Genomic DNA, 17238 nt, shown 5'->3' with positions numbered 1-17238 from the left:
CGTATTGTTAAATGGAATGCCGAGTTGATGGTGACACACGTACGACTAAAATACTTAACTACTCATTAGGCCTGCTTCCTCTCATTGTTCGTTCTGGTTTGGCTCGGGAACAAGCCCCAGCCACTCTGTGCATCTATGCCACTGGGGGTACCACATCGGCAGCGGCTACGGCTACCGAGACTGTAACGTTATTCTCGACCTGTTCTACAGGTTCGACGCTCGGCTGGGGCGATGGCGATGGAGACGTCGAGGGCGATGTATTCACCGCAATGGTTGTCACCGAAGCCGATAAATAATGGCCATTTACATCAGCATTGCAATCGTCGCCAGCAGACGCACGCTGCTCATTGTAGTCTCCAACCTCGTCGTCGTCGTCATCAACTGGCGTCTCTTGACGCAATACCGCTGCTAAATGGTTGTCATTATCTGCTTCTACCTCCACCGCCTGGCTAGGGGCCGGGACCTCGGGCGGCGCCACATCTGCTGCTGCTGCTGCTGGAGTTGGCACAGTTGGCAAAGCTGCTGCGACTGCAGCAGGCTGCTCCAGTTCAATTTCTTCGCCCGCTGCTGCTCCATTTTCATTTAAATGAACGGCTACGTCACCATTGTGCACGCCGCCGCCATGGTGCCCCTTCAGCTCATTGATGATCTTTTCCCCCACTTTCGAGTCGATTTCGTTGATCTTTTCCTGCAGCTGGCATTTGAACTCGATCGGCCACTTTGGGCTCCATTCACGAAACAGCTTAATCTGTGGACAATGCACAGTTAGTAGACTGCCAAGGGGGTGGGGGAGTTGGGGGCTAGGGAACTTTCTAATACTTACACGACACTGGAACAAGCTCATGGGCTTGTCCTGCACGCCTGCGGTTGCCAGGGCGTTCACGACGCCATTCACATGTACACCGCCCACGTCCGCGCTGGAGCCTCTGGTTAGGTACTCCACAAACACATACACAAAATCGTCGCGCTGCAGCTCGCTCCACTCGTGGAACCATTGAATAATGTAACGGAATTCCCCGTCTACTGATAGATTGCTCATGGACATCATCTCTTACGGTTTTGTTGCACCCCCGCACTCGCTCTCACACACGGGCTTGATAATTGTCAATTGATTGGACTGCAATGATGCGCTGGATTGAGTTGTGCTGGGTACTGATTTTGGTGCTGCTTGCCACTGCAATGCCACTACACACTCTCAATACAATATAGTATACTCTGAGCGCTTCTCCCAGCAATAAAACCCGTTTCCGTTTCTAAGTTTTCTCACAGCTTCGCTTTGTATCAAATCCGACTCAGATCAGCTGTTTGCTCGGTATCGTTATCGACGTGCTGCACCTGCAGTACAGTGCAGTCTCCAATTGGAAAAAAACCAACGAATTTCGCAAAGTAGACAGTAATTATTGGATTAATTCAAATGTTTAACTTAACCGTTAGAGTTGGCACTATGATTATATTACGGCTCTCGTTTTGTAGATAATTCCAAATGTTAACCATTGGCTTGAAAGGTGCAGTTTTATAGCAGCATGCAGCCAAAAGGAAAAAAGGCTGTTTTAATTTAAATTAAATTTTAAAGTTTGTGAACTAATTTGAATGGTATTTAAATGGTATTTCCTGAAATGGTAGTTAATGGTATTTATTTTTGAGCAGGATGGTATTTTTTCTCGTTATCGGCGCGGTCACGCTGTTTCTCCACCTCTAGTAAATAACTTTTTAGAAAATCACTCACTACAACAAAAGATATGTCTTCGTCCAAGCTAGAATTACAGCAAACGGATGGCGAGAGCCAACAGAAACAGCCGGGTGCAGCTAACGCGGAGATTACGGGTAGCAAGGAACCAGAAACGGCCTCAGATGACGGCGGCCCAAAAAATGATCAAGATTTTGCCGCGGCCGAGCAGTACAAAAATCAGGGAAATGATTTGCTCAAAAGTAAGTGGCACACACTCCAGTTTATAACATACACCATGCATGCCCAGATTGCTGAGTGAATGGACATCCATATGCGTTGCAAAACCATACATTCCGAATACCTTTTTCAACCTAACCTTAAAACAGGGACAAAAACTATCACTGTGCTGTGCGATAATTTATTAGACAAGTAGTCCTCAAGCACCAAACATGCACCACCATCATCATCATGAGAGTATAATTAGTATTGTCACTGACCCAATTCCCTTCGATTTCCCTACATGCCAACAGCCAAGGAATTTACAAAAGCCATCGACATGTATACCAAAGCCATAGACCTGTATCCCAACAGCGCGATATATTATGCCAACCGATCGTTAGCTCATCTGCGCCAGGAGAGCTTTGGCTATGCCCTGTCGGACGGTGTGTCAGCGGTGAAAGCAGATCCTGGCTACTTGAAGGGCTACTACCGTCGCGCAGCGGCCCATATGTCGCTGGGAAAGTTCAAGCAGGCGCTATGCGACTTTGAATTTGTAAGTAAACCCCCGCCAGCAAATGAACAACAGTTGAATGTATGTATTTACAGGTAGCCAAGTGCAGACCGAATGATAAGGATGCCAAGCTCAAATTCACCGAGTGCACGAAGATTGTGAAAATGCGTGCCTTCGAGCGAGCCATTGCAGTTGACAAGCCCGAGAAAACGCTCTCAGAGATGTACAGGGACATGGAAAATATAAGTATGTGGACACACCATTAATCATATGTAGCTTATGGATAATATATGTATGGGTTTATTCCAGCTATTGAGGATGACTACAAAGGACCACAGCTGGAGGATGGGAAGGTAACCCTGCAGTTTATGAAGGATCTGATGGAGCATTACAAGGGACAAAAGCGATTGCATCGCAAATTTGCCTACAAAGTGAGCGGGCTTGAGCCAAGACTCATCTGAAACAGGATATAAATCCCTGCCATTTGTTTTAGATACTCTGCGAAATTGATACTTACATGCGAGTCCAGCCCTCTCTGGTGGACATCACTGTGCAGGATGAGGATAAGTTTACAATTTGCGGTGACATACACGGCCAGTTCTATGATTTGATGAACATCTTCGATATAAATGGACTGCCATCGGAGAAGAATCCCTATTTGTTCAATGGCGACTTTGTGGACAGAGGCTCCTTCTCCGTGGAATGTATATTCACGTTGTTTGGCTTCAAGCTGCTGTATCCCAATCACTTCTTCTTATCACGCGGTAAGTTACAACTACTGCAAAAGTCGATTAAGTGCTCTCTGATCGATATGATTTTGATTTTAGGTAACCACGAGAGTATCAATATGAACCAAATGTACGGGTTCACGGGCGAGGTAACAGCTAAATACACTAGCACCATGGCGGACATATTCACGCAAGTGTTCAACTGGCTGCCACTGTGCCACTGCATTAATCAGAAGATACTGGTAATGCACGGCGGTCTCTTTTCCTCGGATAATGTCACACTGGACAACATCAGGAGAATCGAGCGCAACTGTCAGCCACCCGAGGAGGGACTCATGTGCGAATTGTTGTGGTCCGATCCCCAGCTATGGATGGGCCGTGGACCGTCCAAGCGTGGAGTTGGCATACAGTTTGGCCCAGATATAACTGAAGCATTCTGTAAGCTCAATAACTTGGACTACATCATACGCAGCCACGAAGTCAAGGATATGGGCTACGAGGAGGCCCACAACGGACAATGCATCACTGTCTTCTCTGCCCCGAACTATTGGTAAGTAAACGAAAGAATAGTCTTTGTCCTACTTACAGACTAAACTAAACTGATATTTTGTAGTGATACTATGGGCAATATGGGCGCATTTATTACCATTACGGGTAACGACTTGAAACCAAATTACAAATCATTCGAGGCTGTGGTAAGCATTGAACTTAACCTAATCAAAGGTCATATGCTAAACAATGTTTTATGTTTTTTTTAGCCACATCCCGATGTCAAGCCGATGGCCTATGCCAATAGCTTAATGAACTGGCTGGCGTAATGAACTATGGCTGGCGTAGTCATAGAAGTCAGTTTCCAATTAACTACAATAGCTAAACACACACTCCCACACACACACACACACACACACACACACACACAAAACACACACCTCTACACACAAACAAAACAGCTTGAGAACCCACACAACCGCAGAGCAGTCGGACAGCTTGTAACGAACAAAGAAAATTCAGAGATAGAGGATGCAGAGAGGATTCTGGATTCTGGAGATGAGATGCTCAATAGACTTTTATGCACACACACACACACACTGCGACTAGCTGCTTCACTACTTAAAGTGCGACGAGTATTGCGAGTCAATGGCGTTGAGAGGAGGCGTTGAACGAGGAGACGGAAGAAGAAGAGGCGTAGAAAGGATCACAACTACAGCAACAGAAACGGAAACACAAACAGCAATCATTTTATAAAATTCAGCTATATTTGATACAGATGCAGATACAGATCGAGAGGATGTTATAGTGTATAGTGGCTTTAGAAGTCGGATGCTAAGTTTTATCGGTGCCAAGCATCTGCGGTTGCACATACGAGTGTAAGTTGAGAAGGAAATTAAATGAATGGAAATGAAATGAAATGTTTGTTCATGCATAGCATTTAGTCATTGGCCAGCAAAATCCCAGTACAGTATATACATATGCATACATAAATATACACATACACATACTATACGAAATTCGATTTCAATTGAATTCGGTTTGGCTCCTCCTTCTCTTCTCCTTCCCAAAACTGTGTATAAATTATTTTTGTGTTTTTTTTTTATCCTTGCCTTGTTTATATTATAAAAGTCACTTTAATAAACATATTCAAGTTAGAAAGATACCCCAATCAAATCTTATTTCGATATTTTCCTCCACTTTTCGCTTGTGAAGAGAATCAATCAATAATCCAAGAATATTCTTACCATAACTAAATGTGTATCAAATATGTATCCGTAAACAATGCATTAAAAGACACTTAGCATTAAAGCCTAGCCTGTAATGTTAATCGAGTGAACAGAATACAGAATAGAGCAATTGTGAAATTATATTTAACCTGTCCTGTCTGTCCTCTTCTTTATTAACGCTAATCTGCTCCGCTGGCTATGCTAAAGCCCATGGAACCAAATATCTGGCTAACATTTGTCTTGCTGTCCTTGAGATGTGCCCGCTGGAGCAGCGTTACATACACAAAGGGTCCATTATAGCCAGCCAGCTGGAGGAAAAACTCTCGCGCCAATTTTTGGAGCTCTGGGGGCTGGGCCTGGGACAGGTAGAGCGCCACAGTGGAGAGCAGCTCGTGCAAGTGCCGCCCATCCAGCTGTAGGCCTAGTATAAGGTCCCCCAAGCTCTGCAGCAACAGCAATTGCAGCTTGTACTCCTGAGTTTGGGCCAGCGGGATTTCACTTCTGCTGTGCACACTGGCCACCTTGAGGAACTGCTTCAGTTGAGGTATAACGTCGCTAAAAAGTGAGTGAACCATTTTAAGGATTGATCATTTTAGGAGGGGTGGTAACCTGATGCTCACCTGAGACTTCTTTTCGCTATAAAGTCCTTGGCATGGACGCCAAGCAGATGCAACAATGTGAAGCAACGGTTCAGCACCAAGGCGTCCTTTTGGCGAAACTTCTCCACGAGCGGCCGCCAAATCAGATGCACCAGCGGCAGCAGTTCATTCTCATAATCTGCCAGAAGGGGCACACCACTGGCAAAACATTCAAGCGCGACAATCTGTTGCGACTGCTCAGCAGTCGAGACAAACTTGATGACTTGTCCTAGAATATCTTTTATGATTTCAATATGTCGCGGAAGAACGGGCTTCATTGGTTCCGGTTCTGTTTCGGATTCCGGCAAGTCTTCCGCCACCGGCTCTTCCATGTTGATGTCCCCGTTTTCATCTTGTAAAAGCTGCGGCTTTTCAAGCACATTAAGCCAAGTGCTCAAGACGCTCTGATCCTCATCCACCTGCATGGGTAGCTGCTCGGCATTGATCTCGGCCGTTGTGTCGCCATGCCAGTGGGTGACATGCTTTAGGAATGCATTGAAGACGCGCAGATAAGACTGAACATTCCCCATCTGATGGGATTTGGAACACTCCTCGCGTATGGTCTGAAATATGCTGTCCAGATGAGGCACATTGCCCCTGCTGCTATACTGTAGGACCACGGTGAGAATGTCCACGGCGGCGGTGCTCTCGGGTGACTGGAAATTCCAAAAGTTAGACGCATACAAAAGGAGTTTCGCATCGTTTACATACCCTCTTGAGCAAGGCATTTAAATGAAAGGTGATATAGTCCGTGGAGCATTCGATGAAATGCGAGGGCTCTGCGTACTTTAGTGCCAGCTGCATGGACACAAAGGCAAATGTGGCTGCATGGTGGACGATGGTATTACTGCTGGCTAACTTCAGCAGTACTCGGTGCAAAGTCAAGAATATGTGGCGATCGAAGGTGTCGCCAATGAACCTTGCGCAATGTCCCACCGCGTCCAGAATCAGACAAGTGTGCAGCACATTAAACTGGGCGTCCGCAATGCTCACACGACTCTGCACCTCAGTCTGCTCGTCATCCGAATCACAGTCTTGGGTGCGCACCTCGAGAGCCGACGAGTAGAGACCAGGTGTGCGATCCTCAAACCATTGCGTGGGCTGCAGGAATCGATTTGTGATTGTTTGTTGTTTGTCTTGTTATTCAAGGCTTCATCGTGGTACCTACCTTGTCGACCTTGAGGCGCCAGGCCGCGTCCGGCTGCAGTGCCAAGCTCCAGTGCTCGTCGCGCAGGAGCTGCTCAAGCAAAAGTTGTGCCAGTACTAGGCGACTCTCACGTGCCGTTTTTGCCTGCGGCGACACCATCATTGTTAAGAGTAAAATTGACTCATTCATGGCCGAAGATCTCTGGAGAATTAGATCCTGGCAGTAATCGAAGATGATCCGATTTATGGCCGGCTCAGCACCCAGCAACTCTGCAATATCCGATAGAATGTCCACAGTGCGCTTTGAGCTCACATGCTTGAACTGACGCCAAGGCAACTTTACGAATTCGGCAGCCAGCTCTTTGGATTTTCCGTCTTGGATGCGGCGCAGCGAGTACTCCTCGTTCAAAAGATCGCGGGTTGTGCGCAGATCGAGCGCCGTCAGCAGACAAGTTACGAACATTTCAAGGTTCTTGGGAACCAGGAAAAACAGCTGCAGCTTTTCCGCATTGACGTTGCGCAGGAATCCCTTTAAGAATAGCAGCTCGGCGAATTGCTCGTTGTCTTCGCAGCGGTGCAGGATGCGTGGCCATTTGTTGAGGTGAGCATCGAGCAGTAGCTCTGCATTCTCATCGAATATATTTTGGCTGTTGGGCTGCTGTTGCAGCCGAAGCAGGGTGTCCTTGCACAGCTGGGAAATCTTGAGATCGTCGTCCTCGGAAAGGGCCAACACGCTCTCCAATATGTGTATAAAGTTGCTTTTCAGATTGTGGGCACAGTCTCTGAGGAGCAGGCAGCACATATCAGCATAGGTGCTGCGCACGCTGGCTGACGTGTGGGCACGCAGGATGCTCGTCTCCACAAGAATAGGTCGAATGCGTCGCGAAGTGGCCATCACCCAAGAGAGCGAGCGACGGTCCTTCTGCATTTGATGCAAGCGTTCCTCTTTCTCCTCGGCCGTGGAACTCTTGTTGCCGAAATAGTTGTACTCACATGCCTCCGCCTGACCGTCCTTGGCGTTGTTGAACAGATTTCGGAAGGCATCCACGTCGTAACGCAGTTTCTTGAACTCATCGGTGGTTTCTTCGAACATGATGCAGATGATTCGGCCCAAGGCCTGAATAGACATCTATTCAGAGGAACAAGTTTAATATCAGTTTGTTTCCTTAGGCAGGGCAGCGCAGGCTTACCGATTTAATGGTCTCGCCGACCTTTTCATCCTTTAAAGACGTTTTAAACAGCACAATCAGAACCTTGGGAAGGAATATGAAGATGGTATTTGCCACCTGGCTGCGCAGCACCACATCGCAACGATCCGATTCGTTGTGGACGTAAAAGAGGATCATCAGGCACTGCAGCGCCGACTGAACCAGTTTCCGATATTTCTCATGCTCAATGATCTCTAGGAGTGTAAGCAATATCTGGCCTATGACCACCACCGTCTCCTTTGTGTAGAATGCTTCGAGCACATCCGTGGTGCATCGACTAAGTGCCTCGTGTATGCACAGCACTGCGGCCAGCTTAATTTCCTCAGAGAGATTTGGCCGCATGACGGCGCCCTTGGAGTCTCGTATCTGCTGCAGCACCACGACCAGTATGGAGCGCAGCCCCTTCTCATCAGACAGATACGTGTGCGAGACTATGTTCCTCAGGCAGTTCATCAGTCCGGTGCGCAACTCCTGGCTCTCCCTATGGCAGTGAGTAGATGCTGTGGCAATGGTTTGGGATGTAAAAAGAGTTGTGGCGTCACTTACCCGGTTAGATCATTCAGCTTGACCACCAGGGGAACCACAGTCTGAACCTGGTATATGCGCATTTCCCCAAAGTTGAATCCCTCGATTTCTTTTTCTACCAGCGACAGAGTGTCTTTCCTAGGGTCGTTTATAAAGCCCTCGATTGCAGGCTTTATACGCGTCACATACCTCTCCAAGTGCATCATTTTGGCCACCAGCAATTGCAAATGCCATTAAATCGACCCGGCAAAACAAAATTCGCACAATTTTGAACAAACAGAACAGCTGATCTGCCGCCATTCAATTGTTGCGTGCACACCTCCCAACTCCCCAATATTCGGCTATGTATCGAAAAACAATCGCAATTTCGCGCCTCGCCTCACACCCAGCCACAACCGGAGGGGCGGGAATGCGTTATATTTAGGATTATTATTAATACATTTGGTTTTTAATTGTAGAACTCGTGCTGGGCCTCATCCTTGCGCACGCTTGCTTTGTAGCCTTTTTCAAAGTCCTTCGCATTGACGACATAGCGATTCTCACGAACGGCATGCATGCCCGCCTCCTGGCAAATTGCATTAATGTCGGCGTTCGATATCTTGTCGGGACGTGCTATTATGTCCTCCAAGTCAACGTCCTCACCCATATTCATTTTGGAGGTTATGGTCGTGAAGACCAAACGCTTCTGACGACGATCCGGCATCGGAAACTCAATCTTACGGTCCATGCGTCCCGGACGCAGCAGAGCCGGATCTAGAGTGTCAGCGCGGTTGGTGGCCATAATCACCTTGATGTTGGTTGTTTCATCGAAGCCGTCCATTTGGTTGAGCAGCTCCAGCAATATGCGCTGAACCTCGCGATCCGCGCCGGTTTGGGCATCAAAACGCTTCGTGGCGATGGCATCGATTTCATCAATAAAGACGACTGCCGGAGAATGCTGCTTTGCCAGACGGAACAGGTCACGCACCATGCGCGGCCCCTCGCCCAAGTACTTCTGCACAAACTCCGAGCCCACAACACGTATAAAGTTGGCGGTTGTGTGGTGGGCCACAGCCTTGGCCAGCATAGTCTTGCCGCATCCCGGCGGACCGTAAAGCAGAACGCCACGAGGAGGGTCAATGCCTAAGACGGAAAATGAATATGTTGAACTACAAAATATGGATAGGTACCCACCAATTTGCTTATAAAGATGAGCATGTGTGAGCGGCAGCTCAACCGCCTCGCGAATCTCCTGCTTCTGCATGTCGAGACCACCAATGTCCGAGTAGTTTACATCAGGCTTCTCATCCGCCGATAGCATTGATATGGTGCTGTCTGCCTCTGGCGGCACCAAATCCACCAAACAGTTGCTCTGCTTGTGCAGGGCCACCGATGCCGACGGCTTGAGCATCTCCCTGTCAATGGTGGACAGAACACGGACGTAGTAGTTGGAGCCAGTGGTAGAGGCTACGATGCCATTGTTTTGATCAACGGCCTCCAGAAACTGGCCAATAACCAATGGAACCGCTTTTATACGCTTCACCTCCTCCTGGGCGTGTATAAACTCCTTCTTCAAATTACGCTGCTCCTCTTTAATGTAATCCTCCTGCACCTGGATTAGCTCCAACTCCATCTGCAGTTTCTTGTATATCACGTACAAGTCATTGATTTCAAAACCTGCGTATTTTTGCAAGTTCTTCTTGTGAAAAAGTTCAATTTGGTCTTTCATTTTAGTAATTTTGTCTGTGCACTTTCTAGACGCAATAAGAAGATGGGAATGACTTGAATATTTGAAAACCAAAATGGAGTTATCGAGAACGATAACTATAGTCGGCAGTTTTTGCGCCCAAATGTCAGAAATTATGTGGGAATGGCAATCAGCTGTACCAGGGACCTGTTGTTTTGTTCTTGTTGTGGTTGCTGTGTCGTCGTCTCCGACGTGGAGGAGCGTTCGTTCTATTTATATATCTATTTCGATTTATTTTGGAACAACGTATTGTATTCCATATATGCCATATATGTATTTAAATGTTGGTTCTTTGTGCATGCCTGCAGAATAGTCGTTCAAGTGCGGTTTGTTTAACAAAAAGAGCGTGTGATACCGGCTGGAACCGTGGATATTATTGATACATCACAAGAAGTCCAATAAAATATACATATACATATAAATTGATATCAAAACAAATATGGCCATTATGTAATGGACCAGTATTGACTCCAGCTTTCAAGCATTTTTGATTCACTAACGATGGCCGTGGATATGCTGGTATTTCTGACGGCGGCGGCCCATCTGGTCTACACGCCCTTCACCAAAGTGGAGGAGAGCTTCAACTTGCAGGCCATGCATGATATTTTATATTTGCGCAGCAATTTCTCGCAGGTAATCGAACCTAAAAGCCACCCAATTCCTCCTTCCAATCAATAACTTACGTTCTTTATCTCTACTCCGCCAGTATGATCATCATGAGTATCCTGGCGTGGTACCCCGCACATTCATTGGCCCGCTGGTGGTGTCAATGCTGTCCGCACCATTTGTGCTGCTCTTCGAGACCCTGAGGCTCAACAAGTTCTGGGCACAATATGTAGGTAAAAGCATTTTGTCCATTCAAATGTCGCCTATTTTAATTTCCGTTCATATTTCAGTGCGACTTGTATTGGCTGGCGCCATTTCCGTTGCCTGGAACAACCTGCGTCAGGCTGTGACAAAGATTTATGGGGTGGAGGTGCGTCTCTGGTTCACGGCCATAACAATAACGCAGTTTCATTTCATGTTCTACATGACGCGTCCTCTGCCAAACATATTTGCTTTGCCCATAGGTAAGTGCCTCACTATGACCAGTTACCTAAAAATTCTAATTAATGTTGCAGTGCTCTATGCCATTGCCTATTGGATGCGCGACCAACAGAAGCCATTCATTATCTGCTCTGGCATAGCCATACTCGTCTTTCGATCGGAATTGGCTCTGTTTTTTGGACTTTTGCTGGCCATCAACTTGCTGCAGCGACGGCTGTCTATTGATAGGTGAGTGGATTAATCTAATAGCCAAACACTTGTGACCATTTCCTGACATTATCTTCAGGCTGCTAAAGATAGCTTTGCCGGCGGGCGTTTGCATATTGACCGCCTCAGTGCTTGTGGACTCGTTCTTCTGGCGACGCCTGCTATGGCCCGAGGGTGAGGTACTATGGTATAATACTATACTTAACAAGAGCTCTAACTGGGGCACGTCACCGTTCCTCTGGTACTTCTACTCGGCCTTGCCTCGCGCTATGGGAGCATCGTTGCTATTTGTGCCAATTGGTTGTGTCTTGGAGCGTAGAATTCGTCCCTTGGCTCTGTCTGCGCTGGCCTTTGTACTGCTGTACTCTGTACTGCCCCACAAGGAGCTTCGCTTCATCATTTACGTATTTCCTGTTCTGAACATAGCCGCAGCTTGCGCCTGCCAACGCATGTAAGTTAATTTCCTTGGTTAAAACTTCTTGTATTTCACAATCTTCATTATTCTTCCCTCAGATGGATGAACAGTGCCAAGTCGACGTGGCATAGCTGCCTGGCTCTGGGAACTGCCGGTCATCTCCTACTAAATGTTCTTGTGACAGTGTTTTTGCTTGTCATTTCGGGCACAAACTATCCAGGCGGAGCAGCCCTGTCTCGACTGCATCGCCTGGAGAGCGCCTCCCCAAATGTGTCGGTACACATTGCCAACTTGGCTGCACAGAGTGGGGTGTCGCGCTTCATGGAGATTCGCGATGAGTGGACCTACAGCAAGGAAGAGTCGATGAATTACACCCAAGCTGAAATAGCCAGATATACGCATCTGCTGGTGGAAGCCAAAAACAAGCACAACACGGAGCTGTGGGCCTCGCTGCAGGATGATTTCGACACCTTGGAGTTTGTCGATTGCTTCAACAGCATAGGCATACAGTACAATTCCCTGTTGCCGGTGCGAGTTAAGACAAAGCCTTGCATCGGAATCCTCAAGAAGCGGGCAACCACCACGACGCCGACGCCACAACTCAAGGAGAAAACAAAACCAAAAGTAAAAAAGACAAAAATGCTGGAACCCACACCAGTAAAAGCAGATCCAATGACTATAGTGTGGAGATCCCCAAGGAAATTAAAGTGCCGGAAGCCAAGCATAACAAGTTTCTAGAACTGGACGATGACGACGGCATTGTGGCTACTGTGGAAGAGACCTCCTTGGAGCTCAATGCTAGCATTGATGCTGAAGTTGACGCACCCGATGCTCCAGCTAGGGACATCAATTTTCAGGAACTACGCAACCTGGCCCTGGGACAAGCCTCACGGACATCGCGAGCGGCCACCAAGCTAAAGATCCGCCAAATAATCGAGCAGCACTATCGGTCTAAGGGAAAAGACATCGAAAACGACTCCTCAGAGCCGACGCCAAAGACCACAGGTGCCACGGGCGGACGCCCAGGAATAAGACAGTCTGTAAAATCTATTATTAAACAGGAAAAAATCAAAGAGATGATTGAGCAGATTGCAACAATGGACCTCACGCGCATCTGCGATTTGGAAAAGACATCAACAAAGGACTGCTTAAAGCAGGTAATAGACAAAATAGATGATGAGACCACGAAAATAAAATGATCCTCGATCCACGACTGTGCTGATAAAAAATAGAAATGATAATGAATAATTGTGTATATTGGGACTTATGAAAAATAAAAACGTTAAATTTGTACACCTTTTTACACTATCGATATCGAAATTTCTTTGCAAATTTTTTGAAATCAACTATTGTATATTTTGCCTTTTTCACAACCACAGCTGTTTACCGCCAAAATGTTAATATTAGATCTGCTAGTTTTTGTTGTTACTAGTGGTGATAGTTGCGCTGATAGGCAGAAAAGTGCAAAAATGTGCTGTTAAGCGCAAAAGCAATCGAATATTTCGAACAGACGCACAACGAAAACAAAATTACATTTTTTTTCGGCCAAATTTAAGTTTTTTAGAACGTTTTATAGCGTTTTGGGGCTCTTCTGATAAGCCGGTAATTACTCATTGCGCTGTTTGACATCGCTTAATCGTGAGAGCTCCCACGCAGCCACAATAAACGTGTTGCGAGTTTGTATTTAATTTCCTTATCACCTTCAGGTTGACCTTAGTTGAGCGGCAGCTGTTGGGAGGAAAACACAGTGCCACGAGAAAATGGAGCTAACTGGTTGGGTGAAAAACTATGATTGGGGACGCAAGGGCATCAACTCGGCCGTCGCCCAATTGGCCATGGCCAACGATCCGGACTTTACGCTAAATGAGCAGGAGAGCTATGCGGAAATGTGGATGGGCACACACATCTGTGGAGTGTCCGTGGTCAAGGAAACTGGCGAGACCTTGGATCGGGTGCTGAAAAAGGATTTGCCATACCTGTTCAAGGTTTTGAGCATAAGAAAAGCCTTGAGCATACAAGTTCATCCGAATAAATGCGAAGCTGAGCGCTTGCACAAGGAACGTCCAGAGATCTACAAGGACGACAATCATAAGCCAGAATTGGCCATAGCTCTGACGCCATTTGTGGCTCTAGTTGGATTCCAGCCAGTCGAGGACATCAGAGACTTTATTGACGAGTTCCAGCCCCTTTCAAAGCTCATCGGCAAGGAAGCTGTGGACAAACTGCATCAAAGTCCCAGCTCCGAGACGCTTAAACTGTGCTACGAGAAACTGATGAAGTCTGAAGAGGCTGTCGTTGCCAAGTGCATTAAGGATATAGCCAAAAACTATCAGAAAGGTAAGTGTAATTCAGATGATCCTGGCAGATTCTCATGCAAAGTATTTTAATACAGAACTGAGGTTCAATGAGCTGCTGGACGTGTTCAACAAGGTCAACGCGGACTTTCCTGGGGATGTGGGCGTGTTATCGCTTTTCTTCTTGAATCTAGTCCACTTGCAGCCGGGCCAGGCCATTTACCTGGGCGCCAATGAGATTCACGCGTATCTAGACGGCGACTGCGTCGAGTGCATGGCTTGCTCGGACAACGTAATACGCGCTGGTCTCACGCCAAAGTACAAGGACGTAGAGCAGTTGATTTCCTCGGTGATCTTCGAAGGTGCAGATGCTGGCCGCAAGCACTTCTTGCCCTATCACATTGACGAAAACGTCCAGGTGTACGTCCCGCCCGTGGACGACTTTGCGGTGATTCATGTGGCCATTAAGCATACCGTGGACACGTATAAGTTGAAAATTCAACCATACGGCTCCATACTAATAACACTGGCGGGCTCGCGCACATTGCGGCTGAACACCAGTGCCGGCCCCAAAGAGATCGTGTTGACGCGCGGCAGCATTGTCTACATTCCAGTGGAGGCAGCGCCGGAAATTGAATTTGCCCCAGCCGAAGATTGTGGCGAGAACTTCACAGGCTATATAGCGACATATAACTATTTTCGAATTCCATAAGATAATAATGGCAGTCTAAATCTTCTGTAAAGTGCAATAAACTCATTTTTGATTTAATTTTTTTTAATTGCAATGGTAACAGCTATGAATGTAAGTTATGTGGCAATAGACGAAGCAATAAAATAAGTTATCTAATCAGTTATACAATACACACACATTCATAATACGTATACATACATATATTAATTAACGAGCAATATCTTGCGCACAAACAGCTTGATTTGATTCAGCATTTCTCGAGACAATTCAAAACAAAAATTACAATTTCCATTTACTTAAACTAGTATGGTATGGTTGAAACTGGGGGCTGCTGTCAATGCTTGTTTGGGAAAATAATTTAACTAATTGTACGAAGCTGACAAACGCGGAATTTCCGCGTAGCTCGAATCTCAATTCGTGTATTCATTCAATAGAACGTTTTGGACCAAAAATTTCAAGTGATCAATTCAATAAACAAGGAATCCCATAGGCTAGATAAATGTATAACAAATTATTTATAAAATTGGCTACGATATGACACCACACCACCGCCCCTAATTTTGTTCCTTATCCCTATCCAAGTGACTTCAGATGCTGTGCCTGTGGTGGGGATCTCGGGGGTTTGTTTCTATCAATACATCAATAGTACGTACATATTCATATTTATCTCAATAGTTACATATAGTAAGTGTGTTGGGTTTCATTCCACAAGTTCGGTAAAATGCCTCAAAAAGTGTGTAGCGTAGTGTACCAAAAACAGAGTACATTATAAGGTAAATCTCAGTAAAATTGGGCTCCGCAACACTCGGCTCGGGTTGCTCCTTTTGTACACATCGTATAGTAGTAATAGTAACAGTAGTTAGTAATTGGGGGTTTGCTTTTCGCATAAATGTACATTTAGTTAGTTGTCGAACGTAAGTAATTGGTTCCTTCAGTTGGTTTTGCCTGTACAAAAGAGTGCTTGTAGTGTGTATAGATGGGTTTTGTTGCATAGTATAGTCCAGTTTTTGTTTCTAACACTTGTATATGTATATAATATATAGTATAAATATCGGGGTAGCAACCACTGCTCTGTTACAGTTTTGTGCCCATAACATTTGCTTTTCTTTCCTCAGTGGTAGAACTGAAGATGGGGTAGAAATCTGGGGGTATTTGGGGTCGCAGACATTGGCTATCGCCTTGATTATTGATTTGAGATACGAGTCCGTTTTGTTTGTGCATATTTAACTCTTGAGCAGGTTGTTTGCGCGCTTGTTCACGCCGTCCATGCGAACGTTGTTGGCATCGCCCTTGGCGTTGATGCGATCGACTTGCTTGTTTTGATTCTCCAGCTCGGAGCCCATGTCCAGGGCCATGTTGCGCAAGTTGCCCAGCATTGAGTTCACTTGGCCCAGGTTCTCGTCCATTTCATCCTCGCGTGCATCGTTGGTTATTCGGGCCACATAGCCCGACTGGGCTGGCGCACCCATGCCACCGCGCTCGCGCTCGTCGATCACTCTTTGCGGCTGACTGGCCACCACTTTGCCATCGTCGTTGCCCTTCCAGGCGCTGTCTCCGTCGTCCTTGATGTTCACCTTCTTCCAGGGGATCACGCAGATGCCACAGCACTTCTCCATGCCGCTCAGATTCTTCTCGGCCTCTCGCATGTCAGCGTTGATGCGGTCCATTCCCTCCTCGATGCGATCCAGCTGCTCGCCTTGATCGTCTAGGGCTACCAGGGTACGGATGCCCGCCTCCTTGCTTTCGTCCATAAGACTCAACATACGGCGGGTGCTCTCCAGTGATTCATCTGCCACCGTAGCCGACTTCAGCTGCAGCTCCTGCAGCTCGGTGCGCGGTTCGTTCTCCACAGCAGCCATTTCTAGACTTTCTCGCTTGCCTCACACTGATTGATGACTTAACAAGTGGGTGCGACTCGGACGTCGTCTAGTGGTTGTTTGGGGAAATCTGTTCCAGTGAGTCACAATAAAAATACGGATGCTTGAATGGACTGTGTCTGTGTTGGTGCGCAGATTTTGTCTGAGATTACTCGCGTTGCAGCTCGTTTTTGGGACTAACAGTAACTAACTTGTTTTCAAAATTCAGCAATATTTTTTATTTATTTATTTTATTTTTTTTATTTTTGATTTTTGGCAAAAAAGTTTATAATTTGTATATACACTAGGGGTGCACAAAAATCGATGTTAACATCGATATCATCGATGTTTTTATAATTGTGCGATGCATCGATGCTGAAATCATCGATGTTTCCACCATCGATGATTTTGCAGTTCTGCCCACCTGGTTAACAATGTATTTAAAATCGTATTCCACAATTTTGATATTCCGTTTAATATTACTAGCTAGTTGGCCCTCACAGCCCTAAACAAATAGTTTTATCCAATTCCTCAATAAATTTTGTTCAGCATTGGCTAGTTTTCAGAGGTCATTTTTATTGAATTGTTTACATAATAAGGTTCAAATAAAAACGCCAAAGCATAAAACGTAAGTGTGTTC

At 46.3% G+C, this 17238-nt stretch overlaps 7 protein-coding genes across 7 annotated transcripts; 3 read left to right on the top strand and 4 right to left on the bottom strand.

Annotated features, from left to right (window-relative positions):
* Positions 1-87: 87 nt before the first annotated feature.
* LOC111066698 (SWR1-complex protein 4) lies at positions 88-1301 on the bottom strand. Its single transcript, XM_022355506.2, has 2 exons — positions 824-1301; positions 88-748 (listed from the first exon to the last, which is right to left on the bottom strand). Exons 1-2 carry the CDS (start codon positions 1046-1048, stop codon positions 134-136), a joined length of 840 nt encoding a protein of 279 aa, XP_022211198.2. The 5' UTR covers positions 1049-1301; the 3' UTR covers positions 88-133.
* A 372-nt stretch (positions 1302-1673) lies between these two features.
* On the top strand, positions 1674-4038 carry LOC111066578 (serine/threonine-protein phosphatase 5). The gene is made up of 8 exons (XM_022355300.2): positions 1674-1929; positions 2200-2441; positions 2495-2645; positions 2709-2830; positions 2893-3163; positions 3227-3677; positions 3741-3822; positions 3886-4038. Exons 1-8 carry the CDS (start codon positions 1740-1742, stop codon positions 3943-3945), a joined length of 1569 nt encoding a protein of 522 aa, XP_022210992.1. The 5' UTR covers positions 1674-1739; the 3' UTR covers positions 3946-4038.
* Positions 4039-4724: 686 nt separating this feature from the next.
* LOC111066577 lies at positions 4725-8653 on the bottom strand. Its single transcript, XM_022355299.2, has 6 exons — positions 8384-8653; positions 7820-8318; positions 6652-7758; positions 6195-6584; positions 5466-6139; positions 4725-5400 (listed from the first exon to the last, which is right to left on the bottom strand). The coding sequence occupies exons 1-6, from the start codon at positions 8566-8568 to the stop codon at positions 5025-5027; spliced, it is 3231 nt and encodes a 1076-aa protein (XP_022210991.2). The 5' UTR covers positions 8569-8653; the 3' UTR covers positions 4725-5024.
* An 81-nt stretch (positions 8654-8734) lies between these two features.
* Positions 8735-10573, bottom strand: LOC111066683 (26S proteasome regulatory subunit 6B). The gene is made up of 3 exons (XM_022355486.2): positions 10558-10573; positions 9536-10297; positions 8735-9484 (listed from the first exon to the last, which is right to left on the bottom strand). Exons 1-3 carry the CDS (start codon positions 10571-10573, stop codon positions 8811-8813), a joined length of 1452 nt encoding a protein of 483 aa, XP_022211178.2. The 3' UTR covers positions 8735-8810.
* Positions 10245-13057, top strand: LOC111066547 (probable Dol-P-Man:Man(7)GlcNAc(2)-PP-Dol alpha-1,6-mannosyltransferase). The gene is given in 7 exon segments (XM_022355258.2): positions 10245-10721; positions 10795-10927; positions 10985-11158; positions 11210-11363; positions 11422-11793; positions 11856-12436; positions 12439-13057. Coding segments are annotated over 7 exon segments (2064 nt in total). The 5' UTR covers positions 10245-10589; the 3' UTR covers positions 12957-13057.
* Positions 13058-13247: 190 nt separating this feature from the next.
* LOC111066548 (mannose-6-phosphate isomerase) lies at positions 13248-14820 on the top strand. Its single transcript, XM_022355259.2, has 3 exons — positions 13248-13359; positions 13464-14094; positions 14150-14820. Exons 2-3 carry the CDS (start codon positions 13518-13520, stop codon positions 14761-14763), a joined length of 1191 nt encoding a protein of 396 aa, XP_022210951.1. The 5' UTR covers positions 13248-13359; positions 13464-13517; the 3' UTR covers positions 14764-14820.
* Positions 14821-14929: 109 nt separating this feature from the next.
* On the bottom strand, positions 14930-16883 carry LOC111066549 (synaptosomal-associated protein 25). Its single transcript, XM_022355260.2, has one exon. The coding sequence runs from the start codon at positions 16599-16601 to the stop codon at positions 15966-15968; it is 636 nt and encodes a 211-aa protein (XP_022210952.1). The 5' UTR covers positions 16602-16883; the 3' UTR covers positions 14930-15965.
* Positions 16884-17238: the final 355 nt, after the last annotated feature.

The sequence above is a fragment of the Drosophila obscura genome, unplaced genomic scaffold (genome assembly GCF_018151105.1).
Source record: "Drosophila obscura isolate BZ-5 IFL unplaced genomic scaffold, ASM1815110v1 contig_150, whole genome shotgun sequence".
In the NCBI taxonomy this organism is placed as follows: Eukaryota; Metazoa; Arthropoda; class Insecta; order Diptera; family Drosophilidae; genus Drosophila; species Drosophila obscura.
Note: the sequence above shows the minus strand (reverse complement) of the source record. Positions and strands in the feature narration are given on the sequence as shown.